The sequence below is a fragment of the Macaca mulatta genome, chromosome 4 (genome assembly GCF_049350105.2).
Source record: "Macaca mulatta isolate MMU2019108-1 chromosome 4, T2T-MMU8v2.0, whole genome shotgun sequence".
Taxonomy (NCBI): Eukaryota; Metazoa; Chordata; class Mammalia; order Primates; family Cercopithecidae; genus Macaca; species Macaca mulatta.
The window spans coordinates 150,282,562-150,309,069 of NC_133409.1; the positions used below are offsets into that span (position 1 = coordinate 150,282,562).

Below are 26,508 nucleotides of genomic sequence, written 5' to 3' on the forward strand. Positions count from 1 at the left end.
GTGGTCAGAGGCGACCCAGGCCCATGCCTTCCCCCCCATTTCTGGCTCTGTAGCCAGACCCAGGGAACAGTGGGGATCTCTCTCCCCTCAGAGTTTTCCAGACTGTGCTGCTGCAGAGCCGGAGTCAAGATCCTGGCTGTGCCACCCACTACATTGGTGAGCTCACTGCTGCTGAATCCACAATCAGGACGGAGACGGAGGAAACAGGATTGGGATTTCTGGGGTTGGACAATGACAGCCACTGCCTTCTTCATGTTGACCTCCCAGACAGGGCCATGTCTTGCTGCAACTGAATCCCTGGCTCTGGAAAATGCGCTTATGCCACCACCATGCTGACCAGCTATTGGCAGAAAGATTCAATGGGCAACCATAGGGCCACGTATGCGAGAGCCTCAGGAAACCTCTGCCACAGTGGGAAGGGTCCAAAATTCTCAACGTTCCATGGGATAAGAGAGCGCTCATCGGAAAGGAGCTCACCTGGAAGGCTGGCGTGCTTACTACTTGTCTCACCATCTCCATCTCTTCCACCACTTTCAAATCCAAACTCCAAATGTGGTCAATTACATGCAATGTCCCCAAAGGTACCCTGTTCTGCCCCCGGCCTCCGGGCCTTTGTACATTCTCCTTCTGCGCCACATGCCCTCACCTACCCCTGCTCTTTGCCTGGCTCCTTCTCAGTCTTCAGAGCCCCATTTGGAGGCCACCTGCTCCAGGAAGCCTTCCCTGTCCCTGCCCGGCAATGCCCCTGACTTGGTTAGATGCCGCACAGGCCCGCACTGCTCCCTGACATCACATCTTTCACAGAGGTTGGGGACTGCCCGTCCTCTTATCTGTCTCCCCAGCGACGAGCCCTGCAGTGAGTAAGTAGCTGTCTCTGTGGCACCTGGCACAGGGCGTGAAGTGAAAGTTTCCCAAATTTCTGTTGAATGACTGGATGGCAGGCTGCTGAACTGTTGTGACCTCTACGGAAACTGACTCAGCAATCTTCTTTGGACACATTTCGGAGCCATCTCTGAAGACCCCAGGTGTGCCACTAAATGGGGGAAAGCTAGGCAGGCAGCGTGGGAAGGGAGACCCCAGGAGAACAGCCGCTTCCTCAGAGGATTCACAAACAGCACAGTCAGACTTTTGGCTTGTTTGAAACCAGTAACTGGAAGAAGACACTACCGGACCTGAGGATTGCACAACTCCGGGAACGTCACCTCACGCCACTGATAATAGAACGAAGCGTCACGAGGCTTTCAACAGCCCAGAACTCAGCAAAAATCCACAGACCTCTGAACCACCAGCAGCATGAGGACAGAGTCAGGGAGGTGTGGCTGGACAACAGCTCATGAGGCAGAAGAGCTGTGTCAGAGGTGTCAGCTGAGCACAAGCCCTGTCTGAGGCCGTGGTGACTGGCGACAGCCAGGCAGTGGAGGGCCTTGGAAGCTGAAGGGTGGCCTTGGCATGGACTCTGGTCCTTGGGGGGCAGGCTCTTGGGTCCCAGTTCTGCTTGGGGTGGTCCTGTGAAGCACTAGACTCCTAGCGGGTGGTCATCAGGGAGGGTCTGACGGAGCTAGACAGCCCAAGGGTCATCAGGGCTCAGAGGGTCTGAGGTTATGTCAAGCTGGCCTGCCCCAGAACTGCAATGCGGAGGGGCACTGCTCTCGGCCCTAGCGACACACACTGACGCTTTGCTGCCAAAAACCTTTAATATGCCCTGGTCCCAGGCTGTGTTCAGGAAAGCTGAGACAGCAGTGCTTCCAGTTTCATGGTTCCCAGGCTCAGGTTCCTCCCAGGGGAGGCGGGAGGGCAGCCCTCACACCTGGCACCCCTGAGTGCCATACTCCTGGAGGAAGTCGTGGAGCTGTGTGCAGGCTGCCCGCTGGCGGGTGCTCCGGCACAGGCGTTCAGAAGGCATCTCCTCGATCCAGCTATTCGAGTCCAGCAGGTACTGGGGGCTGCAGGGGGCAAAGGGGCAGTCAGCAGGGCTCGGGAGGATGGCAGTTGGGAACAGAGAGCACAGGCATCTGGCTTCTGAAGGGCAAGGCCTAGGTGGCGAGGCATGGGGAGCACAAGAGACTGAGGGGATCAGATGACTCACTGTCCCTCGAGGTCATAGGTGGCCCCATCCAGACCCATGATCAAATATTCTCTCCCAGGTTCCAAGCGAAGGCGGCAAGACGCTCGAACCAGGAAGTTGCGCGTCTGATTAACAGTGGCCTTGACATCCTTGGCTGCGGGGATGACGTGCACAAAAGTGGTCAGAGAGGAAGAGAAGGTGCAGGGCGAGCCCAGGCCAGCAGCTCTGTGTAGCTCCTCTCATTCCACCTTCGCCACCCCCACGGAGAGGTGCCACTGCCTCCCTATTCATGGCCAAGCCCAGGGCTTCTGACACGCTGAGGGGATTTTCACACTTCCAGATGGTCAGGTCCTCAGCCAGACCTCAGCCTCCCTGTCTCCCCACAGCCCTGCCCGCCTCTCGATTCGCTTCATACTGAAGTGCAGGACTTGGGTGATCTTGGTCTCAAAGAGGCGGAAAGCCGCTCTGCTGTCTTCTCGGAGAACCTTCACCTGGAAGCCTAAGAGGGGGTTAGGAGAAGGGAGAAAGGTGAGTTACTTTCAGGCTGAGAGGGCAGGAAGTTGGTGTCAGAGCAAAGAGGCTGCATGCATGACCTGTAAGAGGGGCAGGCTACACCCAGAGAGACCAAAACAGCCAGTCCCCGAGGGAGGGTCAGGCCAGGGCCTCGGTGGGAAGACTGACCGTACTCCACACGGGGGTAGTAGCAGGCAAACTTCATCCTGTAGCCATCCTCGTCCTGCAGACCCCGCTCCAGGGCGCGACGCTGGCGAGGGCACTTCCCTGAAGTCAGGGGCCCCATCAGACAGTGTGGGGGGTCCCCGGCCATCTCGCCTCCACTGCCCCGCCCCAGGCCCTCAGTCTCACCCTCAGCACACTGGCAGACTTCAGCAGAACACAAGGTGGCCAGGAGTCTGCTCTTACTTGGTGCCCCGTAAAACACAGAACATCTGCGCTCTGGAGAACACAGAGGAGTCAGGGCACGGGTCCCTCTGTTCTGCCGCCTCAGTCCCAGGGAGCCCCAGCACTTTCTGCCCCCCACACTACCCCAGTGTCCACTGTCCCACAAGAGGGCACCTATGCCACAGCTCTCCCGAACTCCAGGGTGTCCCGCAGTGCTCACCCGGGTTGTAGTAGTCGTACAGGGCTGCGCTGGCCGGCTGCACCAGCCCCACGGGAACTTCCTGCACAGCCTCAAAGCCCACGCACTCCCGGGAGGTGGGAACCTGGCCCAGCGTGGGGAGGAGAGATGAGGGACCCACTCCCTGGGCCCTGCAGCCCCCTATACTGGATTTCCTTGGCCTGGTTTTGTTTGGTTCCTGTTGGCCTTCTCTCCAGTGTCCTTCACATTCTGTCACCCTCCTACTCAGAGAACTCTCCAAGCTGCTCCGCAAGGTCTCTGGTGACTTCACTTCCCAGAGGGTGACCTTGCGCCAGTCTTCACTGCCCCAGGCCCTCAGCAGAGTCTTGCATCATGGACATGTTCTCTGTGACACTGTCCCTAAGCTAAGGCTTAGCTTCTGGAACACCCTTGGTTCTGAGCTGGTCATTTCTTACGTTCCCTCCTTCGAACTTGCTTCCTCAGTGCTCCCCTGTGGGGGCCTCAACCACTCCCTGCCTTCCACTAAACCGCTCCAGGCTGATGATTCTCAAACTGCACTTGCAGCTCCATCTCTGCATTAGGGTTTTGGCAGGACCTGTGAGTTCTCCAAGGCACTCTGCCTGCCCCCAAACCCACTCACCCTCCTGACAGCCTCAACTTTGTCATGGATACAACTGGGTCCTCCTTTATTGGCCATAACCTAGCTGCAGGTTCTGTCATCCTGCCTGACCCCCCCGACTCAGGTCCCAGGCCTGACCCCTCCTCACGCCCACGCGCGCCCAGTCCACACGGTGCCATGCCAGTGTCTCTCCTGAGCTGGGCTGCCGCGCCGTCAGCTCCCTCTCCGGGAATCTTGCTGGCTGTGTTTTCCATTGTGTTCAGCCCAGATGTGTCAGCCAGGCTTCCCCAGCTGATGGGGGCTGGCCCCTCTGCACACACTGGGTAGGGGTCTCCCTGACCGACAAACAGCTGGCTAATGAAAGCCACCACACCTTTCTCACATTTTCTCCCAGAGGTTACAGTAAATGTTCAAAAAACATTTTGAAGGTCAGGCATGGTGGCTCTGGCCTGTAAACCCAGTACTTTGAAAGGCCTACGCCAGAGGATCGCTTGTGGCCAGGAGTTCAAGTCCAGCCTGGGCAACAGAGCGAGACCCTGTCTTTAATAACTAACTAAATAAAAATGTTTTGAAGGCTATAAGAGGGCTGATAACTATTTTAGCCAAATAAGGCCGTGAAAAGACAAATACAACTGTCATCTATGGCCACCATCACGTTGTAAAAGAAAATATACTTTAATATTAAAAAAAAAAAATAGGAAGTTCAACAAAAAAACAAAGGCAGCCCCTCAAGCTGAATAAAACCGGCTTTACGAAGCATCCCTCTCAAGCCCCGAGGGTCCCCGCTGACTGGCACCGGCCCCTGCCACCTGCAGGTCTGCCCCTTACTCTGCTGTGTCTCACAGGCTCACATCCTCGTCCTTCTCGCTGATGACATCAAGTCCCCAAGAGCACCGGCGGCTGACACAGCTGTCTCCTGAGAAACCTCCTAACGCACACTCAGTACACCCAGTGCCATCGAGTCCCTTCCTGCGTCACCTCTCCCCACTCACCGAGTCAAAATACAGCAGGACGTGGGGCCCCTCGGTCTCAAAGTGACTCACGTAACGGTCAGAGAGGGAGGTCAGCTGTGGAAAAGGGGAGGTGGTCACAGGTCACAGGCCCTGCACATGACAGGGCTCAGCACCGGGGCAGAGGGGGTTGCCCTGGGGTCTGACCACACCTTCTCTAGGTCAGCACGCAGGGCGTGGAATCCACTCAGGAGGGTGATGTCCGCGATGGCCATGCCAGACAGCCCCACCTTGCCGTTCCGCCTGTGGAGAGACGTGACCTGTCGTCCAGGTTCTGCCTGCGCGGGCTCCAGAAGCCCAGCCCCAGCCTGGGTCCTGCCCTCCCTCCCCTGGCCCAGGACAGCTCCCGGCGCCCACCAGATGCACACGGTGTAGTGCACCCTGGACTCCTGCTCCTCCACCACCTTGGGCGCCTCCCTCCTGCGGCGGTTCCTCCGACCCTCAAACAGCTGCAGGGGTGTCACGGGCTGCAGAGGGACACCTGGGTCGTCCCTGGCTGGAAGCTCATCGTACTCATAGTCCTCATAGTCCTCGTTTGCTTCCACTGCACAGGGAAGCATTGTGAGGAGGGCTGGGATGGCCACCTGGCTCCCTGCACCAGCCCCTGCCAGGCCCCGAGGCCTCCCAACCCCCACACTCACTCGTGTACTCGACGTGGCCTTTGACTGTCACTTCTATCTGCAGGTCCTGGCAGGTCGTGTTCTTCATGTCCAGGACATTGTAGATACGAAGGACCTGGCTCAGCAAGGGGCAGGGAGAGGACGCAGGACATTTGAGGCCACAGACCTCTCTGGTGCCATACTAAGGGCGTCTCCCCGGGCTACGGGATTTGAGGCCTTCAGCCCCTTTTCATTCCCATCACTGCACAGCCCACACTCACGAGTGGAACCAGATTTGCCACAGGTGCCGGGTGAGACAGAAAGGTAAAGAAGCAGGCCCCTGCCCCCAGAGGCCAACACTCCAGACTGTGCTGGGAAGAGGCTGGACTGAAAAGCTCAGGAAAGGCTTCTGGCCAAGGCTTGAAGGAGGAGAAAGAGTTTGTCCTGTGGGCCAAGAAGCAGGGAAGGACGGGAAAGGCACGGGGATCTGTGTAGGCAGGATCTGTCTGGCCCGAGAGGTGGGCAGAGGCCCAGCCATGTGAGCCATGGGCAGGGGGTGTGACTTTTCCCCAAGGCTGATCTGGCTGGGGCTTGTGGAAGGTCAGTGTCACTGCCGTGTGGACAGTGGATCAGACAGGGGAGTTAAAGAGAAGTTCCAGGTAGGGAGAAGGTCGTCTTAGCACAGAATCTCGGATGCAAGCAGCAAGGGCCACAGGCAGCAGGGGAGCAGAGGAGGAGTCACTAGGGACATAAGGACAGGCTTGGGAGAGGGGCCACTAACACAGCCTCTGGAGTAGGAGCCGGGCTCCTGGCTGGCAGGGGTTCCCATCAGCCAGACAAGAGACACACAGTGAAGAAGGGCTTTGGGACAGGCCTCGTCTGAGGTGCTGCGGGAGTGGGACGAGTGGGGCCTGTGGTCGAGGGAAGAGGCCTGGGCTGAGGAGTGGGATCCGGGGCCATCAGCACTGAGGCAGGTAAAGGAAACAACAGGTACCCAGAGACGGGGAGAGCAAGCAGGGGGAAAAACACCCAGGACGGAAGCACGGGACGCCAACCCTGAGGTGTCTGCCTCCTTCCCCGGACCATGCGCCTCTGCCCACAGGCCTCTCACTTCACACCCGTCTCCTCCGCCAGTGCCCGGCCCTGCCCCTTCCCGGGCCCTCACCTTCAGGGTTCCTTTGCTGTTTCCTCCCACCTTCACATTGATCTTGCTGCCCAAGGAAAACTTTCAGCAACAGGAAAGGGAAGGCGATGTTAGAAGGGCATAAGCAAACCTATTTTTGCGGCTCCAATAACTTGTCTCCTTCCTCAAAACAGCCCCACCTCCTCTCCCCACCTCACATTTCCACAAAGTCTACACCAGCACGTGAATTATCTCACTTCAGCCTTCTAACAACCCTGTAGGGTAAACTCTGCATATGTTACTCTCCAAGTGAGAAAACTGAAGCTCAGAGCTCCAGGTCACACAGGCAGGAAGTCAGTCTTCCCCCAGGGACCCCAGGAAGAAGTGCTGCGGGGATTCCACGGATGGGAGGGTGGGGACGGCTTCTGACCTGGCCACGAGGCCCAGGTGTCCTGGCTACCCTGCGAGGGAGAGGTTCACCGGGGAGTGGTTCACCTGCAGCTCCTCCTCCAGGCCGCGAATCTGGCGGTTGTTCAGCTGTAGCGCATGGGACCTGAACCCACTGCGGCCTGTGGAGCTGAGAGTCACATTGAGTCTCCTCTCCTCGGTGGTGTGGGAGGCAATCCAGTAGGCAGACAGGGCATCCAGGGCAATCACCGTGTCCTAGGGAGGTTGGGTCAGGACTCAAGCGCTTGTTCTCAGGACTACCCACCCCCAGAGCCCGGGGGCGGCCCCTACTTGGGTACTGCGGAATCCCCCTTGGAAGCTGCCCTGACGGGTGAGCCAGGCTGCAGTCTGGTCTGCCATCTCCGCTTTGCCCTCGTGAAGCAGGAGGTGCAGCAGGGCGTAGGCTGTGGTTTCAATCCACAGGGCTGGAGCCTGGGGCATGGGGTCGGCTGGGTTGCGAGGGGCTGGCGTGGGCGACACGGCATTGCTCTGAGAACTAGTGACTGAGCCCCAGTACAGGTTATCTGGAAGTGAAGGGAAACCACAAGTAAACAGGAGGGCAGGGAGAAGAGCCTGGTCCCTTGGCCCTTAGTCACTCCCTGCTGGGTTCTCCTGATTCTCCCCCAACACACCCCTGCTTACACCTTCATTCGTCCTCTGAGTCTTCATCCAGCCTCTCCCTCTGGGCACACTCAGGGATCCTAAGGTCCCCTGGGCCTCAGATTCACTGCCAGGAGCCCCTCGTCCCTCACCTCCAGTCTCCTGGGCCATTGCCATGAGGTTGTTGTGGGCAACACTCCGCAGGTCCCCGGAAGCCTTGGTCAGTGTCAGGGCATAGGCCGTGATGGCAGCTGCGTGGGCACCCAGGAGCCCGGCACTCGCTTTCTCCCCCAAAAATGAGTTTGCCTTTGAGATGGAGGCTTCCTGGAAGAAAACAGGATGAAGGTCTGGGGCCTGGACTCCTGGGTTCCTGCAGAAAAAGGGGGAGAGCTGGGGGCCAGCGGACAGCAGAAACACCACTGTCCTTACCACTCTCTGCTTCAATTCCTCTGCACCCTCGTCCTGGAAGACAGCCAGCCCATGATGAAGGGCGATGGTCACAAAGGCTGTGAGTGCCACAGTCTCATCACTGCCCACCAAACCCCCCTAGTGAGGGGAGAAAAGAAGATGTCAAACAGGAGGGGGAAGAAGCAAAGAGACTCCTCCTACAGGTGCCCCTCGGGCCACCCCAGCATGCCCGCACCTGCATGTTCCTGTGTATCACTGGACAGGGGTCTTGGAACGAGCCATCAGCCTGCTGCTGGGACAGAAGCCACTTAGACGTCTCCTGCAGTTTCTCAGGAGAGCCTCCTACCTGCTCCTGGGCCAAACTCAGGACCTTCAGCACAAAGGCTGTGAGCCTGGAGGGGAGGAAGGAGGGTTGGGGGTAAGGACTTGCTTATGGCTACGCCCACGCCCCAGGTGCCTGGTCATTCACCCTCCCATTGTACCAGCTCTGTCCCGCCCCTGCCCAGGACCTGACCCCTCATAGCCCTGGAACCCCTCTCCCAACCTCACCAGGTGCTGCTGCCCCGTGACAACCAAGCCGCATAGGAACCATCCGCCTTCCGAAACTGCTGGATCCGCATGTAGCCTTGGAGAGGAGAGGTGGCCGCTCAGGTGACACTCACCCTTCTGCTGTTTGAACCCAAGGCCATGCTCCCCATCCCCATCAGGGGCCCCTTTTCTTTCCCCCTGTAGCCTCCTGGGCTGTGCATCTTCCAGTAACTGTCCTTTCCTGGCCCCCCTCCTGCTTGCCCCCACACCCAGAACCTTTCTGGATCAGATCCACAGCGTGGTCCTTGGTCTCGGGGGGCAGTGCGCTCCACTGCTCTGTCTTGTCCAGGTAGCGGGAAGCAGCCAGTGTCGGAGCCAAGTAGATCATGGTTTGCTCCCCACAGCCTTGAGGAAGCCTCAAGAGGGAGGCCACGCCTCCTGGGGACAAGGCCCCCTCAGAGCCCAAAGTGTCCAATGGATCTGAGGCTACATGGGAGGGAGAGGGTGGACGTCTGAGGCTCTGCGTCAGAGGCTCACGGGGAGTGGGACCAAGCAGGGATCCACAGGTCTCACATGAATCTGAAGGTGGCCACTGGGAAGGGTCTAAAGGGCACTCCCACCTGTAACCCTCACGTAGCTGTTAAAGTCCCCATCAGGGATCATATTGGGATCAGAGTTGCCAGGAATTTCCAAGGTCCGGCCTCGGTGGTCTGGGGAAATGGGGGAAGTTGGCAGCCTGTCCTGCTGTCCACATCCCCCACCACCTGTACCCACTTAGGAAACCGATGGCTGGAGGTAGAGGGCCACTCACCCAGGGGGTTGAGTTCATAGACCAGCTCCTCTGTATGGATGGCCCCTTCCTTCTGTCTCAGGGAAAACATGGTTGTGGGGTCACACAGGACTACAGCCTGCCCTGCCAGTGCAGACTCCCCCAGGACTTTGAGTTTCAACTCCAGGGACAGAGTTGGATCAGAATTGTAGAAGACGTGAGTAGACCAAGGCATTGATTTGGGTGTTGGGCCCCTGGCCTGGCCAGCAGAGACAGTGCTGAGGGTGGAGGACAAAGCTGGGGGGCCGGGGACTTGTATTCAGGGGTGCTCCATTCACCTCAATCTGCAGAACCTTAGACACGGCATCTCCCACAGGGAAGTCGAAGGACCCTCGAGCCACCACCTTCAGGGACACAGCGGCGGCTGCTGTGGGCACCACAGAGAAGGCGACAGGCCGGGCAGAGCCCGCAGGCACCAACACCTGCTGGGCCAGCCCTCCGCCCCCAGCCAGGCACAGCCCCTCCACTGGGGACACGTGGACGCTCACCTGAGGGCAGGAAAACGAGGACGGCCAGAGTCCCGGCCCGGTTAGGCTCCCCACCCCTCACTGGACCCTGGCTCCCCCAACCCCGGTATGCTCAGGCTCCCTCGGGACCTCACAGTCAGGTTTCTAGCCAGGTAGTTATAGAGGACAGGCCGCAGCTCCAGCTGCTCAAAGCGGCGGACAGACATGGGCAGGCGGAGGTGCAGGTGGAACTCGCGGAACACCCGCAGCTGGACTGGGGCGGCCACACATAGGCCTGAGGGAAGGGAAGTGTGGGTGGAAGGGCAGAGATCAGAGGGGCCATCAAAGCTTCAGGGCCACAGAAGGGAGGGAAGGGGTGACCCAGCTCTGTCTCAGTCTGCCTCTGCCCTCTGGCCCACGCCAGCTGCACCGGACCCTCTTCCTACACTAAGAGCAAAGGGAACAGGGAGCTGGCGTAGAGGGAAATGGAAAGGGGGTCACCTGAGGCCCAGACAGGGTCACCTCACCTTTGGTTTTGGACAGGCTCAGGCCGTGGATCTCCCATGTGGTCAGAGAGTCGGGGAGCCACAGTGTCAATCTGTGTAGGGAAAGGCAGAGAAGCTCCGTCACACCCTGGGCTGGTCCCCAGACACAGCCAGAGACAAGGCTGGGCCGGCAAACACTCTCACATTTGAAAGCGGTCCACTGTTTCCACTCTCCAGAGCCAGTTCTCTGGGAAGAAGCTGCGCACGGGAATGTCATCCTCATCAATCAGGTCCTCCTCCTGCAGGATCTCCAGGGCTGGGGGACCACGGTGGATGGGAGTGAGGAGGGGGCCGTTCTGCCTTTCCAAGCAGCGCCACCTGTGCCCTAGCCCCACCCAGCCCCTCACCTCGTTGGAGGCCCACCTGGCCCCTGGTCCTGTTCTTCTTGCGCAGACTCTCAGCAAATTGGCAGCAGGACAGGAAGGGCTCCCGGCAGTCCGGCTGCTGCACTCGGGCTGCCCGCTGCTCGCAGGAACGCCTCATGGGCAGACGTGTCACCCCATCCTGGCAGCAGCGCTTGGCTGTTGGGGAAGCATACTGACCCACTGCAGGGCCAGGTGGGGGTGAGCACGAGAGGACAAAAAGGACATACACCTCAGCCCCCGCCCAGACCCCTTGAGACCAGCAACATAAGAGAGGCTGGTGGAGAGAGCTGCCCACCTTTCCACTTGTAATCCCGGAATTCGGATCTCTGGCCCCAAACTCTTCAAATACCACACATTGGTTCAGCAAGGAGGCGAGGGGCAGAGAGGCAGACCCCCAACCTTGATCCCACGTGGAGAGCCCAAGCTGCTGCCTAGGCACCCACAACTCACATTTCTCATTAATCGCCTTTTGGAAGTTTACGTTTCTCTTTCTCCGGGTTGTCTTCTCCTTGGGACAGCCCAGTCCTGGTAGAGAGCAAGGCTGCAGTCCAGCCGCCAGGCACTCGGCCTCCTCCCCTCCCCGCCTTCCCCTGCCTAGCCCTTCCCGCCCGACTCTTCCTACCTGGCTCCCTCAGGCCCTTCCTCCTTCCTTATCTTCCTGCCACCCACTCCCCTTCCTTCTCTGTTCTCACTCTTTCTGGAGAAGGTCCATTGTTCTCCATCAGAAAAGGCCAGGCCCGCTGCCTGGAACACCTGAAGGGCACTGTCCCCACCCCCAGGACCACAGCCGAGATCATAGCTGTTCATAACTTCAAAGACCTGCAAGAAGAGGCAGGAATGCTAGGAGCCAAGCATGGCTGATGGGGCAGGACCGAGCACTTGGCACAGGTGAGAGGGCAGCGCATGGAGGGATAGGAAAGGATACAGAGTGAGGAGATGGAGACCACAGGGACAAGTGGAGAAGAGTCTGTGGGGAGCCCCAGTGGGATCCAGGGGCTGCGCCCAGGGCTCAGGACAGCAGGGGGATGAGCCGTGGAGGGGTGGGAGGGCTGGGGAGAGGGTCTGGACAAACCTTGCCCATGTTGAGGGGCTTGTGGGACTTGCTGCCTGCAGCATACAGAGCTGTGTCCAAGGCTCCCAGCGCCACCAGGGCTGGGGAGTCAGTTTCTAAGTGGAGCTTCACGGACTCCCCGTTCCGGTATTCCTTGGCACCGTCCACGCTGAGCTCCAGCTGGCAGGGGCCGAAGGTGGGCGTGGTCAGAGAGAGAGAGCTTCCTTCAGTCCCAGTATCGTCACTGCCCCCCAAGCTAAATCCATGCCCTGTTGGCAATCACCCTGTCCTCAATCCCCTCAGCACCAGTGCCATCTCGCCTGATCCCAGTCACCTTGCCCTCGCAGGCCCCAGCCTGGACATCCACTCGCAGGGAGTTGGCCACTGGGCGGTCTCCATGGTAGTAGAAGGCCACAAAGTAGAAGGAGGGTGCCAGGTGATGGTCCACAAACACGGAGACCGAGGTCACGGTCCTCTTGGGCTCTCGATTCATGAACACGATCTGCCCTCGGGATAGGATCTGGGGCAGGAAGGGGAGGGACAAGAGTGGTTGCCTCTTCATGGGACAGCCCCAGCCTTGAACCCCCCAGCCCCACACAGAGGGCTCTTCCCTGCACCCCAGTCCTCCTCCACTCCCCAGCTCATGCACACCATGTAGTAGTAATGAGAAAAGGTGGCCCCACTGCCCACGGCTCGCAAGTTCAGGTTCAGAGTGTCCCCAACACGAGGAGGTCGAGAATCCGGCCGCTCAATAGACAGAAACCCGGGGCCTCCTGAAGGTGGGGCTGCCACAGTGAGCCTGGCTATGGCTGGATAGGGGGAGCCTGCAGATACCTGGAGAGAGGGGCAGGTACAGATAGGGTAGTAGCTCAGAGCCAGGCACCCCACTTTCCCCCCAAATCAAGCCATGGATCCTCGGGACCCCAGCTCACCCTCCTCCCCTTCCCCCACCATCTCCCAGGGGTCTGAGGAGTCCTACCGAGAGCTGCAGCTCTGAGATGGTCTGAGGGATAATGATTGGAATGCTGACTTGGCCGCTCCCATCTGTGTTCTGTTGAATGTCACGGACTTCAGGAACAGACCCAGGAGAAGACACTGTGGCAGAAACTTTGACAGGAATGCCAGAAGCTGGGGAGCCTGACATCTCACGGACCAAGGCCTAGGCAGGTAAAGGAGGGCAGGCAAAAGAGAGTTGTCAGACCCTGAGCCCTCCTAACTACCACCCCCTCCCTACTCATCCTTCCCCTCTGGAAGAAACCTGCAGCAGGAAGGGGGCCCCAGGCACAAGGTGTCGCTTGGTCTTGCTAAGATCCAAGGAGAAGGGAGATGACACAAAAGACCAGGATGTGAGCTCTGCCTCCTCCATCTCCCCACCTGCAAAACAAAGGACAGAGAGAGGTGCAGGACAGAATCCAAGAAGAGAGGGACAGGAGGATAAATGGTGAGTGGCTTGAGTGGTTCCCTCCCACAAAACAGTGAGCTCCCAGGGCACAGGCCGCCGTATTCCTGTCTGTGCATGCTGAGGCCCAGCACAGGACATTGAACAACACATGTCCACTGGAGGAGTGAATGAATGAGCAGAACAAGCAAATAAATAAATAAACTGAGCCAGAGAAAAGGGCCGAGTCACAGAGACAGGGTTGGAGAGAGACGAGGTCTCCTGGGTGTTTCCTGGTTTTGAGTCTGAGACGAGGTGGGAGAAGTGGCGTGCTGTTGGTGCTGGAGGACAGAGGGTTAGCTCAGAGGTCAGAGGCAAGGTCTGGGGTTACAATAAGGGAAAGTCACCCACCTGGAGACTCAATGATGGCTGCAGCAACGTAGAGGCGCAGCCCCAGGAGGTCAGTCATGCCCATATTCAGCTTCCCCAGGGCATCCTGGAACTCTGCCTTTGAGAGGGAAATGTGGCTCTGTCCATTCACCAGCTGGGGCATAGAAAGAAACAGGACATATGATGGTGACTGAGTCTCACCTCCCTTGCCCCTTCCCCTCCCCAGTCCCTATTCTCCTTCCTACCTTGGTCTGACTCTCCAGCCCCCGAAGGAAAGTCTTCTTACCATCCTCATCTAGAAGCCCAAAGCGCACATATGCCACCCCCTGCACTGGCTTCCCATAGATGTACCTGTCGTGACAGAGAGAAGAGGGTGGGCCAAGGGCTGGGGGGAATAATGGCCTGAGGGCGGGGAAGCAGGAGCCCATTCATATTGAGTAGGGAGCAGGACACAGTGCTGGCGGGCAGAGGTGGGGAGGGAGGTATTACCTGGCCTGGATGTCTAACTGGATTTCATCAAGATGGCCTGGCACCGTCAGGATGTAGGGCTTTCCAGGGGTGATCTTCACCTCAAAGTTGGGAAGGACTGACCCAGGGTGAAGGGATAGGCAGGTCAGACTCTAACTCAAAGAATCCCCTCCACCCAGGGCTGTGGCACCCATCTCTCCCTGCCCTGAGCTGCACCCACTATGTTTCCTCCCACCCTTATTTCCTTCAGGAAAGCAGTTGCCTGTCCCTCCAGTTTCCAGCTCTCACCATATTTCTTCACCTCAAACTGGGTGCTGCTATTGGATTCCAGGCCATCTGAGAATCGGGCTGAGATCTTCCAGGTCCCTGGCCTGAGAATGGACAAGGAAGGGACTCAGCCCATCTGTGCAGTGGGGCACGGAGAGCCAGAGGCCTGCTTCCCTGGGCAGAGGACTGTGGGGGTTAACCAGAGGCTCAGGAGGCTGAGGGCCAGGGCATCCCGGGACGTGCCTCTGTGTGGGAGGTGGAGAGCCTAACAGGAATTGGGGTGGTGTAGCTTGGGGACAGCCCCCACATTGGGAGAGCTCACTCTGAGATGTCTGGGATCACAAAGTCATCCTGGAAGATGGACGAGGGCAGGTACACGTCCTTCTTCCGCACGCGGAGGCCGTGAGAGTTCTGCAAGGGGAGAAGTGGTCACAGGCAGGAGGTCACATCAGTGGCCAGGATCAGGAAGGCCAGAGGTCGGGGACTCACCTCCACCGTGACTGTGATGGTGTCAGTGCTCGGGCGCATCTTTTGATCCAGAGCAAAGACCCGGTACCGAACTGGGAGAGGAGGGGGAGAGAGGTGAGCAGGGATCCATGTGCAAGGGGAGAGTGGGTCCAACTCCACAGAGGGAGTGGGGGACAAATATTTCCTAAGCAGCCCTCCCATGTGGCACTTTCTTTCCGGTTATCTCACTTAGGGGGCACCAAACTCATCCTGACAGGGCTTGGAGGGGGTTCAATGTTGAGGCCCTGGGGCTGAGACTCACCCCGCTGGCCAGGGTTGTAAATGGGCTGGTCCGTCTGCAAAAAGAGGTGCCCCCGGCGAGAGGAGAAGAGCAGGTTGACGCCCTGGATGTTTGTCTTTCTGGACAGAGAGTCCTTTAGCCATGGCGACTGGGCCACCAGCTGGACCTCAGGGCCTCTGAGGAGTTGATGGAGGCCACAGCTCTTCACATCTTTTAAGGGCACCTGTCAGGAGAGGGAGACGGAGCGGGTCACAGAGCAAGAGAGAGCTGGCCAAAAAGGACAGAGACCAAGGGAGAAACACAGAAGGATAATGCGAGGCTGGGAAGACAGGAGGAGAGGAGGCCGGTGGGAAGATGAAGACACTTACAGGACAGAGGGGAACAGGGCGGGAGCCCCACAAGCAGCAGGAGGGCGTGGGGTCTAGTTACCTGGAGACTGAGGAGTGCGAAGTCTCTGTCTGAGCTAAGGGTGAAGTCCACCTTTGGGGAGCAGGGGACATTATTATGAGATGGGTTTCGCAGGAACACTGATCCTTTCACTACCTGTCCTCGGGGCACATCCTGGAGCTGCACCCCCACTGATAGGGGGACCCCCAGATGAACCACAGAAGGAGAGAACAAGAGCAACCTGGGGAGAACAGACAGGATCAGCAGTCAGACTTGGCTCTGACCCTCCAACCCTGCTCTCCCTCACTCCTGAATCGGGTCCTGTTGCCAGCCCTGCCCCAATCCAAGCACCCAGCATCCCGCCTCCAGGACCTGGGCTTCTGCAGAGACAAGGTGAAGAAGCTGGATGCCCAGATCAGCCCCCAGAGGAGCCTCATGGCTGGAGGATGCAAGAGGGGTTAGATCCGTCTGTCTGTCTGCTACCTTCTGGCCAAGCTAGGGCTTGGGGCAGAGTTGACTCTGGACCTTGCTCCTCCCCCAGCCCAGCTAAGCTGGGAAACCACGTGACAGCCAAGAACTGCAACTGGCCTCAGGCCCAGTGTTGTGGGGGCGCCCCGGACACCTGGGTCTCCAGGGGAATCTCTGAATCTTGGCCCAGAAATAACCTTGTCCTTCCCTGTTAACCCCTCATTCCAGTGCCTGAGCACCTCCCCCTACCGGGTATATCTGTATCAGGGTATAGGTGCACACAAGCTCCTGTGTACATGGGCGTCCAAAGGCCCAACATGGCCCACGAGTGCAGGATATTTAAAGGCCCTCACAAAACAGCGACAGGTTTCTAAGACACTTGTCTCTTACTTTCATTCCAACACAAATTGAACAATACTAGGCTTTTACTTTTTTAAGCCCTAACAGAAATTCCATGGTTTAGGAGATGAGGTACACCCGTAACACTCCACAGGGAGAGTGGTCTGGTGAACCCCTAACCCCTTTCCTCTCTGAACGAGGCAAAGCTCAGACTTCACCTCTACCCCTAAACAAGGCACCCAAGCGCACGTCTCAGTAAATAAAGGACATCCAGAAAATACCACAGGCAGAAGTACTTTATTTGGCAATTTTAACATGACACGTAGGGAAAAGAACCCTGCCCTCCTTCACCAGCCTCCCCAGAAATCCCACCTTCCTATTTCAAGACAGAGTAATAACAGCACCATTTTACACGAAAGGGAACAGCCACAGCCTTGGCGCCATTTCTGGTTCCACTTTCCGTGGAAGGGCAGAGAAGCACTGCTCAAACCCCACCACCGGGTCAGAGCCCAGGCAAATAGCAGCAGCCACATCTGACCCTTTGCATACACGAGAGCCCAACACTCTTCCTGGCTCCCAAGCCTTCCCAAGGTGACCCTGTTTCAGCCACCATCATGCAGCAATTCCAGTCCCCTCCAGGCCCACTCTGGGGAGCTGAGCAATGATGAGCAGAATCTTCATGTCTCTGGCAGGCGGAGGAGGGTTCCAGAAGTGGTAGAGATGCTGTGCAGGAGAAAGACAAGGCTGGAGCCAGACGCCTAGGCTCAAGTTGTGAGGAGAGCTTAGAACTTGGGAAGGGGTGTTCCCGGGTTCCAGAGAAGAATGAGATCCACTGGCCTTCACTAGGGAACTAAGCATGAGCTGGGAGGAAATCCGACCTTGGGTCATTGCTCCGTCATCTGCCAGAGCCCCGGGCAAGACTCACCAGTCCATTAGCTGGGCCCCAATGAGGTCGTGCACATGGTAGGTGAGACCAAGCCGTACAACGGCAGGAGCCCGCCGGCCCAGGAGCTCTGAAAGGAGCAGCTCCTGGTATTTGGCCTTCCGGACCATACCAAGGACAGCCTCGCGCCCTGGAGGAGAAGTGGCATAGGAGAGGGGAAAGGTGAATAAGGCGTAGACGCCTGAGGAGCCACCAAAAGGTAAGGGGCTGCAGGCCTGAGCTGCAGATGGGATACTTTTAACAAAGTACTTGTGCATTTGGTCCGAAGACAAAGATGACTGCAGGAGTGGGCAGGTGGGAGTGGGGCACCCTGGCCTGTCCCCAGGAAGGAGGAGGAGTCTGCAGGCTTGTGGGCTTCAACATCCATCAAGGAGTCCAGAGCAGGAGCCAGGCCAGGTGGGAGGGAAAGGCCCTGGCAGGGGCTCCCTCATCTCCCAGCCCCAACTCTGCCCCATCACTGCCGCTGCTCCTCATTACTCACTGGGGCAGCTGTCGCCTCCCCGAAGGTGGCCTTGTCCAGAGAGCGGCAAACCTCCCTGCCATGGATGAGTCAGGAGCATTTTCTTAAGAGGAAAATCACTGGAAAACAAAATGAGCGGGGACACAGAAACCAACAGAAGTGGCTGCATTTGTGCTACAGGCTCCGCTTCCAGTGCTCACTGATGCCCACCTCAGACAGGCCTGACCAAGGCACGGCTGGCGGGATTTGCCAGTCACCTTTACCAGCCAGATCCACCCTCAGCTTCTCTCAGAAGGGAGCACCACACTCCCCAAGCTCAGTGAATGTGTCCCGGCGTGGGCGGGGGCGGAGCCTGTGATAGCTCAGGGTGGGCTCGGGAGGACACTGGGGTGTGGAAGGGGGAAGCGAGCACCTGACTCCTACAGCCAGGGAGCTCGCGGGAGTCACGAGGCCACAGCGACTTCATGGTCTGACTGGGCCTGGACCTCTAAACTTCCCACCGCAGCCTTGGGCCAAGCCTGAAAGATAAAAACGGAGGGCCCCACGGCACCCCTCACTCAGATTCTGCCCTGGGCTTTTCCCACACAGCCCCAGAAGAGGACACGCCAGCCCCAGAGTTAGCCCCAGAGGCCCCTGAGCCTCCTGAAGAGCCCCGCCTAGGGGTGCTGGCCGTGACCGACACAGCCCCAGACTCCATGCGCCTCTCGTGGAGCGTGGCCCAGGGCCCCTTTGATTCCTTCGTGGTCCAGTATGAGGACACGAATGGGCAGCCCCAGGCCTTGCTCGTGGACGGTGACCAGAGCAAGATCCTCATCTCAGGCCTGGAGCCCAGCACCCCCTACAGGTTCCTCCTCTATGGCCTCCATGAAGGGAAGCGCCTGGGGCCCCTCTCAGCTGAGGGCACCACAGGTACCACCAGGCATCTCTGACCTCTAGTCTGGGACTCGGAAGGGGGAAAGGGGGGCTCAGAAGTGGTGGTCGCAGGGAAAGAGCGTGAAGCAGGTACCAGGGAGAGAGGACGGGTGGGCTGGACGTGAGTGGCCTTTAGCTCTGCCCCATAGGGCCCCCCTGTGGCTGCAAGTCCCTGGTTACAGATAGAGAAACAGGAGCAGGGAGGGGGGTGGAAGGGATGTGCTCTGGGTCACCAAGCTGGTGTGCTTCTGTCTCCAATCCCTTCTCTCCCACCCACTCCATGCAGGGCCGGCCCCTGCTGGTCAGACCTCAGGGGAGCCAGGACCCCGCCTGTCCCAGCTGTCTGTGACTGATGTGACCACCAGTTCACTGAGGCTCAACTGGGAGGCCCCACCTGGGGCCTTCGACTCCTTCCTGCTCCGCTTTGGGGTTCCATCACCAAGCACTCTGGAGCCGCATCCCCGTCCTCTGCTGCAGCGCGAGCTGATGGTGCCGGGGACACGGCACTCAGCCGTGCTTCGGGACCTGCGTCCGGGGACGCTGTACAGCCTGACACTGTATGGGCTGCGAGGACCCCACAAGGCCGATAGCATCCAGGGCACTGCTCACACCCTCAGCTCAGGTAAGGATCCACATCTGCCCCAAAGTGGGGGTCTTTGTACTAACGGGGAGGACCTGGTGCCTCAGCCAGCAGTGGAGTGGACAAGTTGATGGTGGGCCTGGAGGAATCTGCAGAGCGACTTCCATTCCTGGAGACTAGAGGAAAAGGGGTGCTGAGCCTGTGCTGGAGCAGAGGCGAGGGGTGGGACTCGTAGGGAGGAGCCTCCTTGCCCCTGCATCATTGTTCCTTGCCCCCTCTGCAGTTCTGGAGAGCCCCCGTGACCTCCAATTCAGTGAAATCAGGGAGACCTCAGCCAAGGTCAACTGGATGCCCCCGCCGTCCCGGGCGGACAGCTTCAAAGTCTCCTACCAGCTGGCGGACGGAGGTGGTGCCTTTGCCATGGGCTCATTGCCTCACGTTTCCCCCCCCCCCTGCACTTTGCCCACCCTCCAGCCGTCCTGGGGTTCCCTGGGTAACCCTCGATCCCCAATGTTTTCAGGGGAGCCACAGAGCGTGCAGGTGGACGGCCGGGCCCGGACCCAGAAACTCCAGGGGCTGATCCCAGGCGCTCGCTACGAGGTGACCGTGGTCTCCGTCCGAGGCTTTGAGGAGAGTGAACCTCTCACAGGCTTCCTCACCACGGGTGAGATGGACTGGGACCTGGGGCAAGAGGCGGGAGCCAAGAAAATGGCGTGGGTGGGAGTTGAGAGAGGAGGAGGGTGAAAGGGAGGTGGTGGAGGCTCCGATTGCGGACAGGAGGCCGGTGGAGTCTGGGGAGTCAGGGACTAGAGAGACCAGCGGGGACCCCTCTGAGCCCCTCCCCTTCCCCCAGTTCCTGACGGCCACACCCAGTTGCGTGCACTGAACTTGACCAAGGGGTTCGCCGTGCTGCACTGGAAGCCCCCCCAGAATCCCGTGGACACCTATGACGTCCAGGTCACAGCCCCTGGGGGTGAGCAGGGCTGAGGCCTCTGGAGGGGACTTGTTCCGGGTGGGGATTGCAGGGGGGAGACTGGACTCTGGCCGGGGATGGAGGGGGAGGCGTTGACGCCCCTCTTCGCACTCCCAGCCCCGCCTCTGCAGGCCGAGGCCCCAGGCAGCGCGGTGGACTACCCCCTGCATGACCTCGTCCTGCACACCAACTACACCGCCACCATGCGCGGCCTGCGGGGCCCCAACCTCACTTCCCCAGCCAGCATCACCTTCACCACAGGTAGGGTCTGTGGGGTGTGTGGGATGGGGGAGAGGAGGTAGAGGGAGCCAGGATGGGCCTCATCCCCATCTCCTCTTCCTGCTTTCCCTCCTAGGGCTAGAGGCCCCTCGGGACTTGGAGGCCAAGGAAGTGACCCCCCGCACGGCCCTGCTCACTTGGACTGAGCCCCAAGTCCGGCCCACAGGCTACCTGCTCAGCTTCGACACCCCTGGTGGCCGGACCCAGGTGCCCCGGCCCCACTGACCAACTCCCCTCCCTGGGTGACTCCAGGAGGTGCTGCCTCTGTCCCTCCCTGAGGGACTCCACATCCCTCTCCCCTGACCTCCCCTTGTCTGTTCCACAGGAGATCCTGCTCCCGGGAGGGGTCACATCTCACCAGCTCCTCGGCCTCTTTCCCTCCACCCACTACAATGCACGGATCCAGGCCATGTGGGGCGAGAGCCTCCTGCCGCCCGTGTCCACCTCTTTCACCACCGGTACCTGGACGCACGGGCCGGGGCCAGGGACTGGGTGGGCAGCCACGGTCCAAGGCTTGGAAAAGGACTGGCCCCTGCTCTCCTCTCCCCAGGTGGGCTGCGGATCCCCTTCCCCAGGGACTGAGGGGAGGAGATGCAGAACGGAGCCGGTGCCTCCAGGACCACCACCATCTTCCTCAACGGCAACCGCGAGCGGCCCCTGAACGTGTTTTGTGACATGGAGACTGACGGGGGCGGCTGGCTGGTGGGTGGCATTGGGAAACCCAGGGGTCTGTGCAGGGCAGGGGCTGTTGCCCCGAGAGCCAGAGGCTGATGGTGCCCCCACTTGCTTCCCAGGTGTTCCAGCGCCGCATGGATGGACAGACAGACTTCTGGAGGGACTGGGAGGACTATGCCCATGGTTTTGGGAACATCTCTGGCTGGGTCAGTGCCTCACAGGGGTTGGGGAACTACGGATGGGATGGGGGCCCTGTGGACACCAGGACCCTGATGAGGTCATGTCTCCCACCCCCAGGCAACGAGGCCCTGCACAGCCTGACGCAGGCAGGTGACTACTCCATGCGCGTGGACCTGCGGGCTGGGGACGAGGCTGTGTTCGCCCAGTACGACTCCTTCCGCGTAGACTCGGCTGCGGAGTACTACCGCCTCCACCTGGAGGGCTACCACGGCACTGCAGGTAAGCACAGGCTGCGAGGCTGGGAGGGTGAGGCTGGGAGGGGAGGCCCTCATGGCTCCTTCCTCCACCCTGCCCAGGGGACTCCATGAGCTACCACAGCGGCAGTGTCTTCTCTGCCCGTGATCGGGACCCCAACAACTTGCTCATCTCCTGCGCCGTCTCCTACCGAGGGGCCTGGTGGTACAGGAACTGCCACTACGCCAACCTCAACGGGCTCTACGGGAGCACAGTGGACCATCAGGTGAGGGGTGTGGAGGGGGCACAGAGCCGGGGTGGCTGGGGCTCGGCCTGCCTAGGTTTCAGCCCGACAGTGTAACAGGCAAGGGACTGAGCGGCTGGGTGAAACGGAACAATCGTGCCAGCCTCACAGAGGGAGCTGGAGGTGATTTATTGGGTGGAAAGGGCCAGCTCAGGATTAAGCCTCAATCCTCTGTGGCGGAGGGTCAGGAGGGGAGCTATGTGGGGAGGCTGGTTGAGTGCTCGGAGCCGCCTCCTTAAGGGAAATGGGAGGAGCAGATGGGACATCCCGCTTTGACTCTCTTGACAACCCCTTTCCCAGGGAGTGAGCTGGTACTACTGGAAGGGCTTCGAGTTCTCGGTGCCCTTCACGGAAATGAAGCTGAGACCAAGAAACTTTCGCTCCCCAGCCGGGGGAGGCTGAGCTGCTGCCCACCTCTCTTGCACCCCAGTATGACTGCCGAGCACTGAGGGGTCGCCCCGAGAGAAGAGCCAGGGCCTTCACCACCCGGCTGCTGGAGGAAGCCTTCTCCGCCAGCGATCTCGCAGCACTATGTTTACAGTGGGGGGAGGGGTTCGTACAGGAGCAATAAAGGAGAAACTGAGGCATGCAGCTGGCGTCCGTCCTGCTCCGTCACTGGCTCTGGCCCAGGCTGTGGGCCCCCAACCCCCGGGGCTGCAGCCACACTTGGAAAGGCTGCATCTTGAGGATGACACTGCAGTGGGGCAGGGGCTGCAGGGAGGGCAGGGCGTCCCCCGGGGGCAGCAGCGTGAAGGCCTGCAGCAGTCGGGTCAGCACCACGAAGAGCTCCAGTCGTGCCAAGGGCTCTCCCAGGCACACACGCGCCCCGCAGCCGAAGGCCAGCGCTCTGGAGTTCTTGCCTGGCTCCAGGAAGCGATCTGCGGGCGGGTGGACAGGTGGGTGGGGAGGCGCTCAGCGGCTGCGGGGACCAGCCTCCACCACCTTTTCACAGCAGGCCCCTGGCCCCCCACATACCAGGCCAGAACTCATGTGGCCTCTCCCAGACCATCTCATTCAGGTGGGCGCCCTGGAGGTTCGGGATGATGACTGTGCCCTCAGGGATGTCATAGCCGGAGATGCTGAAGGGGGCTGGAGTTAGCGGCTGGCCAGGACCTCACTGGGATCGGGCTTTCCTCACTCATCCCAACCCTCGGGAGTCACCTGCTGGGCCTGGATACATTTGTAATAGGCAGGCACTAAGTTGTCCTCCTGCCAGAAAAGGAGGGCGTGCTTTCAGTTCAGGACAAGGAGAGGCTCAGGGAGGGGCTGGGGGTGGCCGGAGGGGCTGTGAGCCACCTTGATCTTGTCTCCGAAGGTGAGGTGACAGATGATGCTGCAGGTGAGGAGAGAGAATTCCTCCTCAATGGCCACAGGGGTGCCGGCCTGGGCTCTCATGCGCTGTGGAGAAGGAATGGGAGTTCAGCAGGCCGGTGTGCAGCGGGCAGGGCGGGAGCTACTTCGAGAGGCGAGGCTGACCCGAGGTGGCCTCGGGAGCCCAGCCTTACCTTGCAGAACTCCTGGGTCAGCTGCTCCACCAGGGGCTCCATGGAGTCACGCATGCCCAGCAGCAGGGCTGAGCGGGTGAGCTTCTTGTGGGCTTTCCAGAGCAGAGAGTAGTCTCCCAAGGACAGACCCGGGTAGTTCTTAGACACCAGCTTGTCTGCAGGAGGAGTTGGGGGCTGGAGGATGGGAACTGGCCAAGGAGGCCAAGGGCCTGACCTTCTTCTGCCTCCCCAACCCCTGCTTCCTCCCCCCAAGATATGCCCCCCAACAGCCTCCAGGGACCTGGATTGGGGGAGCCCCCAAAGGTGGCTGCCACTTGAGGCTGAGGTAGGAGGATCACTTGAGACCAGGAATTCAAGACCAGCCTGGGCAACATAGCAAGACCCCATTTCTAAAAAAAAAAAAAATTAAGAAAGAAAAATTCCCCCAGCCCTTACAGGTAAGTGGCTCAGGTCTGCCAGCAAAGTCTGCCCACTTTTTGACCATGGCTTCCTCAATGGTCCTCTTGGAGTTCAGCACCACCACATCTGGGGGACAGCCAAAGCAGCGTCAGCGGAGGGAGAGGACCCTCCCCGCCCCCTCCGCCCCCTCCTATGGTGAGGGCCAGAGCGAGAACAGGCTCTCACCTTGCAGCCCAAGGTGGAGCCTATAGATGGGCCCGAATTTCTGAGTCAGGCCAAGCAGATAGATGGGGAGGTCGGGCTGCAGCACGTGCAGGAAGCCCGGGACAAGAGGCGGGAGGTGGAGGCTCCTGAGCTTCCAGCGGTTCCACAGCAGGCGGGCGCCAGCCAGCAGGGGCAGCAGCAGCAGCAGCCCCAGGAACAGCATGGCGAGACGCCCGTCAGGGCCCCGAGGGGCCACTTATAGCTCTAGAGCCCCGGCCATCCCTCCTGCTGTGTAGGCTGTTTTGGGGCCTCCCTTGACCCCACCTTCGGGTCCCTTCCCACCGTCCCGCCCACAGAGTGGCCTTTTACTGGAATGGCACCAGTCTCATTGGCCTTGGGACATCCGTATTTCAAAAAATGGATCATCTATCAAGAAGCAAGGAAGGGAAATGCAACCCTGAGCTTTCTCCTGCAGCCAGAGTCAGCTTTCAGGCTCCACATCAACTGTGCAGGCAACGGTGTCCGCCCCCACCTGGGCCCTCTCCCTCTGCCGCCCCACCGTGGGCCAGTTTACTGGCATGATGTTTATCTCAGCGAGAAAATGGCAGTCCCTGCCTAATATGCCTTCCTGAAGAACGAAATGTGATTTGTGTGGGTTTTTTGTTAGTTTAACCTACAGATAGAGGAATACCGCTAAAGCCTGGTTTGCCTGCGGCATTCCAGTGTACACAGTATGTTCGCTATTAGTGCCTCCTTTCACTCTCAAAAGTGCCCAGAAGACCAAGAAGGAGGTGGTTTCCCGCTGCGGGGTACTCGCATGTACCAGACGCTGCTCTAAGCACTTTGCAGGCACTAACTCAATTCTTCACAGACATGCTCTATATGCAACACGGGTGTCGTTCGCATGTTGTGGAGGGCAGGATTCCGGCCTGGAAATCTAGCTGTAGAATATGTACCTTTAGCCACAAGGAGCACCTTTCTTTGGTTGAAAGGAAAACAGACCACCTTGAGCTGGTTTGAGATAAAAAGTAAGGATTGGGGAATTTCTTTTTCTTTTTTTTTTTTTTTTGAGACGGAGTCTCGCTCTGTCGCCCAGGCTGGAGTGCAGTGGCGCGATCTCGGCTCACTGCAAGCTCCACCTCCCGGGTTCACGCCATTCTCCTGCCTCAGCCTCCCGAGTAGCTGGGACTACAGGAGCCCGCCGCCACACCCGGCTAATTTTTTGCATTTTTTAGTAGAGACGGGGTTTCACCGTGTTAGCCAGGATGGTCTCGATCTCCTGACCTCGTGATCCGCCCGCCTCGGCCTCCCAAAGTGCTGGGATTACAGGCGTGAGCCACCACGCCCGGCCGGATTGGGGAATTTCACAGAACTCGGGAATAAGAAAGCAGGGGAGGGGACCCCACTGGCCTTAGAAAGCCAAGGAACAGAAAAAGCCCCGGAGACGGGCAGTTTCCTCGCGCTGTTTCTCTCTCCTCTTTCTTCTCTCTGCAGTCAAGTTTCTTGTGTTTCCAGGCACAGGCAGAACACGACTGCCCTCGGGACTAGAGTCCACAGGTTCTAGGTCCAGCCAGGGAGAGTGTGGATTCCCAGCACACCTGGGCATGCCCCCCTCAAAGTCCAAAGTCCCCAGGAAGGGGCTGGATAGCCACAGCTGGATCAGGATCAGGGGTCCAGCCCTATTTGGGGAACTGAAGCCATAAGGGGTGGGGGTCACACTGAACTGTGACACTCAGAGACCACTTTTGTGGGTAAGGAGGCAGTTTGGGGGTTTGGGAAGAGGCCATGCCAAAGAGGAGTGGCAGGGTTCAGCGAGAGGCCAGGGCCTCCTGGATGGTACGTGAGCAGTCAGAGGCGACCCAGGCCCATGCCTTCCCCCCCATTTCTGGCTCTGTAGCCAGACCCAGGGAACAGTGGGGATCTCTCTCCCCTCAGAGTTTTCCAGACTGTGCTGCTGCAGAGCCGGAGTCAAGATCCTGGCTGTGCCACCCACTACATTGGTGAGCTCACTGCTGCTGAATCCACAATCAGGACGGAGACAGAGGAAACAGGATTGGGATTTCTGGGGTTGGACAATGACAGCCACTGCCTTCTTCATGTTGACCTCCCAGACAGGGCCATGTCTTGCTGCAAGTGAATCCCTGGTTCTGGAAAATGCGCTTATGCCACCACCATGCTGACCAGCTATTGGCAGAAAGATTCAATGGGCAACCATAGGGCCACGTATGCGAGAGCCTCAGGAAACGTCTGCCACAGTGGGAAAGGTCCAAAATTCTCAACGTTCCATGGGATAAGAGAGCGCTCATCGGAAAGGAGCTCACCTGGAAGGCTGGCGTGCTTACTACTTGTCTCACCATCTCCATCTCTTCCACCACTTTCAAATCCAAACTCCAAATGTGGTCAATTACATGCAATGTCCCCAAAGGTACCCTGTTCTGCCCCCGGCCTCCGGGCCTTTGTATATTCTCCTTCTGCGCCACATGCCCTCACCTACCCCTGCTCTTTGCCTGGCTCCTTCTCAGTCTTCAGAGCCCCATTTGGAGGCCACCTGCTCCAGGAAGCCTTCCCTGTCCCTGCCCGGCAATGCCCCTGACTTGGTTAGATGCCGCACAGGCCCGCACTGCTCCCTGACATCACATCTTTCACAGAGGTTGGGGACTGCCCGTCCTCTTATCTGTCTC

General features: G+C 59.2%; 5 protein-coding genes across 17 annotated transcripts in view; 2 read left to right on the forward strand and 3 right to left on the reverse strand.

The window, feature by feature from the left end:
- Positions 1-22,310, forward strand: part of TNXB (tenascin XB) — a 95,741-nt gene extending 73,431 nt beyond the window's left edge. For all 3 annotated transcript variants that reach the window (XM_078000332.1, XM_078000333.1, XM_078000334.1), the window contains one exon: positions 22,020-22,310. In XM_078000332.1, the coding sequence (XP_077856458.1) occupies positions 22,020-22,121 (102 nt within the window). In that variant the 3' untranslated portion in view covers positions 22,122-22,310. The remainder of the gene's footprint in view (positions 1-22,019) is intronic.
- Positions 1,676-15,860, reverse strand: C4B (complement C4B (Chido/Rodgers blood group)). Of its 10 annotated transcripts, none has more exons than XM_078000345.1 (41): positions 15,745-15,860; positions 15,415-15,465; positions 15,007-15,208; positions 14,727-14,797; positions 14,560-14,648; positions 14,259-14,341; positions 13,992-14,088; positions 13,748-13,853; positions 13,524-13,656; positions 12,993-13,108; positions 12,714-12,893; positions 12,386-12,568; positions 12,069-12,254; positions 11,756-11,914; positions 11,376-11,502; positions 11,134-11,208; positions 10,666-10,863; positions 10,463-10,574; positions 10,301-10,371; positions 9,929-10,068; positions 9,606-9,815; positions 9,310-9,361; positions 9,119-9,208; positions 8,775-8,984; positions 8,520-8,595; positions 8,206-8,362; positions 7,992-8,108; positions 7,715-7,886; positions 7,254-7,486; positions 7,011-7,178; positions 6,558-6,617; positions 5,435-5,528; positions 5,151-5,337; positions 4,946-5,036; positions 4,776-4,850; positions 3,186-3,288; positions 2,930-3,019; positions 2,747-2,845; positions 2,481-2,564; positions 2,087-2,219; positions 1,676-1,943 (listed from the first exon to the last, which is right to left on the reverse strand). In XM_078000345.1, the coding sequence occupies exons 4-41, from the start codon at positions 14,763-14,765 to the stop codon at positions 1,802-1,804; spliced, it is 4,737 nt and encodes a 1,578-aa protein (XP_077856471.1). In that variant the 5' UTR covers positions 14,766-14,797; positions 15,007-15,208; positions 15,415-15,465; positions 15,745-15,860; the 3' UTR covers positions 1,676-1,801. The 10 variants fall into 10 exon arrangements, with proteins under 10 accessions (XP_077856471.1, XP_028703540.2, XP_077856466.1 ...); XM_028847707.2 differs by having other exon boundaries at positions 15,415-15,613; XM_078000340.1 differs by having other exon boundaries at positions 9,310-9,399; positions 9,581-9,815; positions 15,415-15,613.
- Positions 16,460-19,758, reverse strand: LOC106995850 (winged helix repair factor 1-like). Of its 2 annotated transcripts, XM_078000412.1 has the most exons (4): positions 17,995-18,100; positions 17,604-17,701; positions 17,105-17,252; positions 16,460-16,902 (listed from the first exon to the last, which is right to left on the reverse strand). In XM_078000412.1, exons 2-4 carry the CDS (start codon positions 17,680-17,682, stop codon positions 16,857-16,859), a joined length of 273 nt encoding a protein of 90 aa, XP_077856538.1. In that variant the 5' UTR covers positions 17,683-17,701; positions 17,995-18,100; the 3' UTR covers positions 16,460-16,856. The 2 variants fall into 2 exon arrangements, with proteins under 2 accessions (XP_077856538.1, XP_077856537.1); XM_078000411.1 differs by having other exon boundaries at positions 17,604-19,758.
- Positions 17,764-21,314, forward strand: LOC144340467 (putative tenascin-XA). Its single transcript, XM_078000402.1, has 11 exons — positions 17,764-18,491; positions 18,781-19,116; positions 19,358-19,480; positions 19,595-19,738; positions 19,928-20,047; positions 20,165-20,308; positions 20,403-20,533; positions 20,652-20,784; positions 20,877-21,028; positions 21,121-21,207; positions 21,299-21,314. The coding sequence occupies exons 1-9, from the start codon at positions 18,278-18,280 to the stop codon at positions 20,906-20,908; spliced, it is 1,377 nt and encodes a 458-aa protein (XP_077856528.1). The 5' UTR covers positions 17,764-18,277; the 3' UTR covers positions 20,909-21,028; positions 21,121-21,207; positions 21,299-21,314.
- LOC719797 (steroid 21-hydroxylase-like) lies at positions 22,310-24,201 on the reverse strand. Its single transcript, XM_078001054.1, has 7 exons — positions 23,849-24,201; positions 23,660-23,749; positions 23,225-23,379; positions 23,016-23,117; positions 22,868-22,928; positions 22,695-22,832; positions 22,310-22,597 (listed from the first exon to the last, which is right to left on the reverse strand). The coding sequence occupies exons 1-7, from the start codon at positions 24,048-24,050 to the stop codon at positions 22,332-22,334; spliced, it is 1,014 nt and encodes a 337-aa protein (XP_077857180.1). The 5' UTR covers positions 24,051-24,201; the 3' UTR covers positions 22,310-22,331.
- Positions 24,202-26,508: the final 2,307 nt, after the last annotated feature.

Coding starts and splice junctions, on each gene's coding strand:
- C4B (XM_078000338.1), bottom strand. CDS start 15,809: ATGAGGCTCCTCTGGGGGCTGATCTGGGCATCCAGCTTCTTCACCTTG. Junction 10,575..10,665: donor CCAGGTGGGCCTCCAACGAG/GTGAGGGGCTGG, acceptor GTGGTCCCCCAG/CCCTGGAGATCCTGCAGGAG. Junction 8,109..8,205: donor TGATACACAGGAACATGCAG/GTGCGGGCATGC, acceptor TCCCCTCACTAG/GGGGGTTTGGTGGGCAGTGA.
- LOC106995850 (XM_078000411.1), bottom strand. CDS start 17,751: ATGCAGCCACTTCTGTTGGTTTCTGTGTCCCCGCTCATTTTGTTTTCC. Junction 17,253..17,603: donor GGGAGGCGACAGCTGCCCCA/GTGAGTAATGAG, acceptor CTTCTCCTCCAG/GGCGCGAGGCTGTCCTTGGT. Junction 16,903..17,104: donor GGGGCCCAGCTAATGGACTG/GTGAGTCTTGCC, acceptor TCTCCTGCACAG/CATCTCTACCACTTCTGGAA.
- LOC144340467 (XM_078000402.1), top strand. CDS start 18,278: ATGCGCCTCTCGTGGAGCGTGGCCCAGGGCCCCTTTGATTCCTTCGTG. Junction 18,492..18,780: donor CTCAGCTGAGGGCACCACAG/GTACCACCAGGC, acceptor CACTCCATGCAG/GGCCGGCCCCTGCTGGTCAG. Junction 19,117..19,357: donor TGCTCACACCCTCAGCTCAG/GTAAGGATCCAC, acceptor CCCCCTCTGCAG/TTCTGGAGAGCCCCCGTGAC.
- LOC719797 (XM_078001054.1), bottom strand. CDS start 24,050: ATGCTGTTCCTGGGGCTGCTGCTGCTGCTGCCCCTGCTGGCTGGCGCC. Junction 23,118..23,224: donor TGACCCAGGAGTTCTGCAAG/GTAAGGCTGGGC, acceptor CCTTCTCCACAG/CGCATGAGAGCCCAGGCCGG. Junction 22,929..23,015: donor CCTTCGGAGACAAGATCAAG/GTGGCTCACAGC, acceptor CTTTTCTGGCAG/GAGGACAACTTAGTGCCTGC.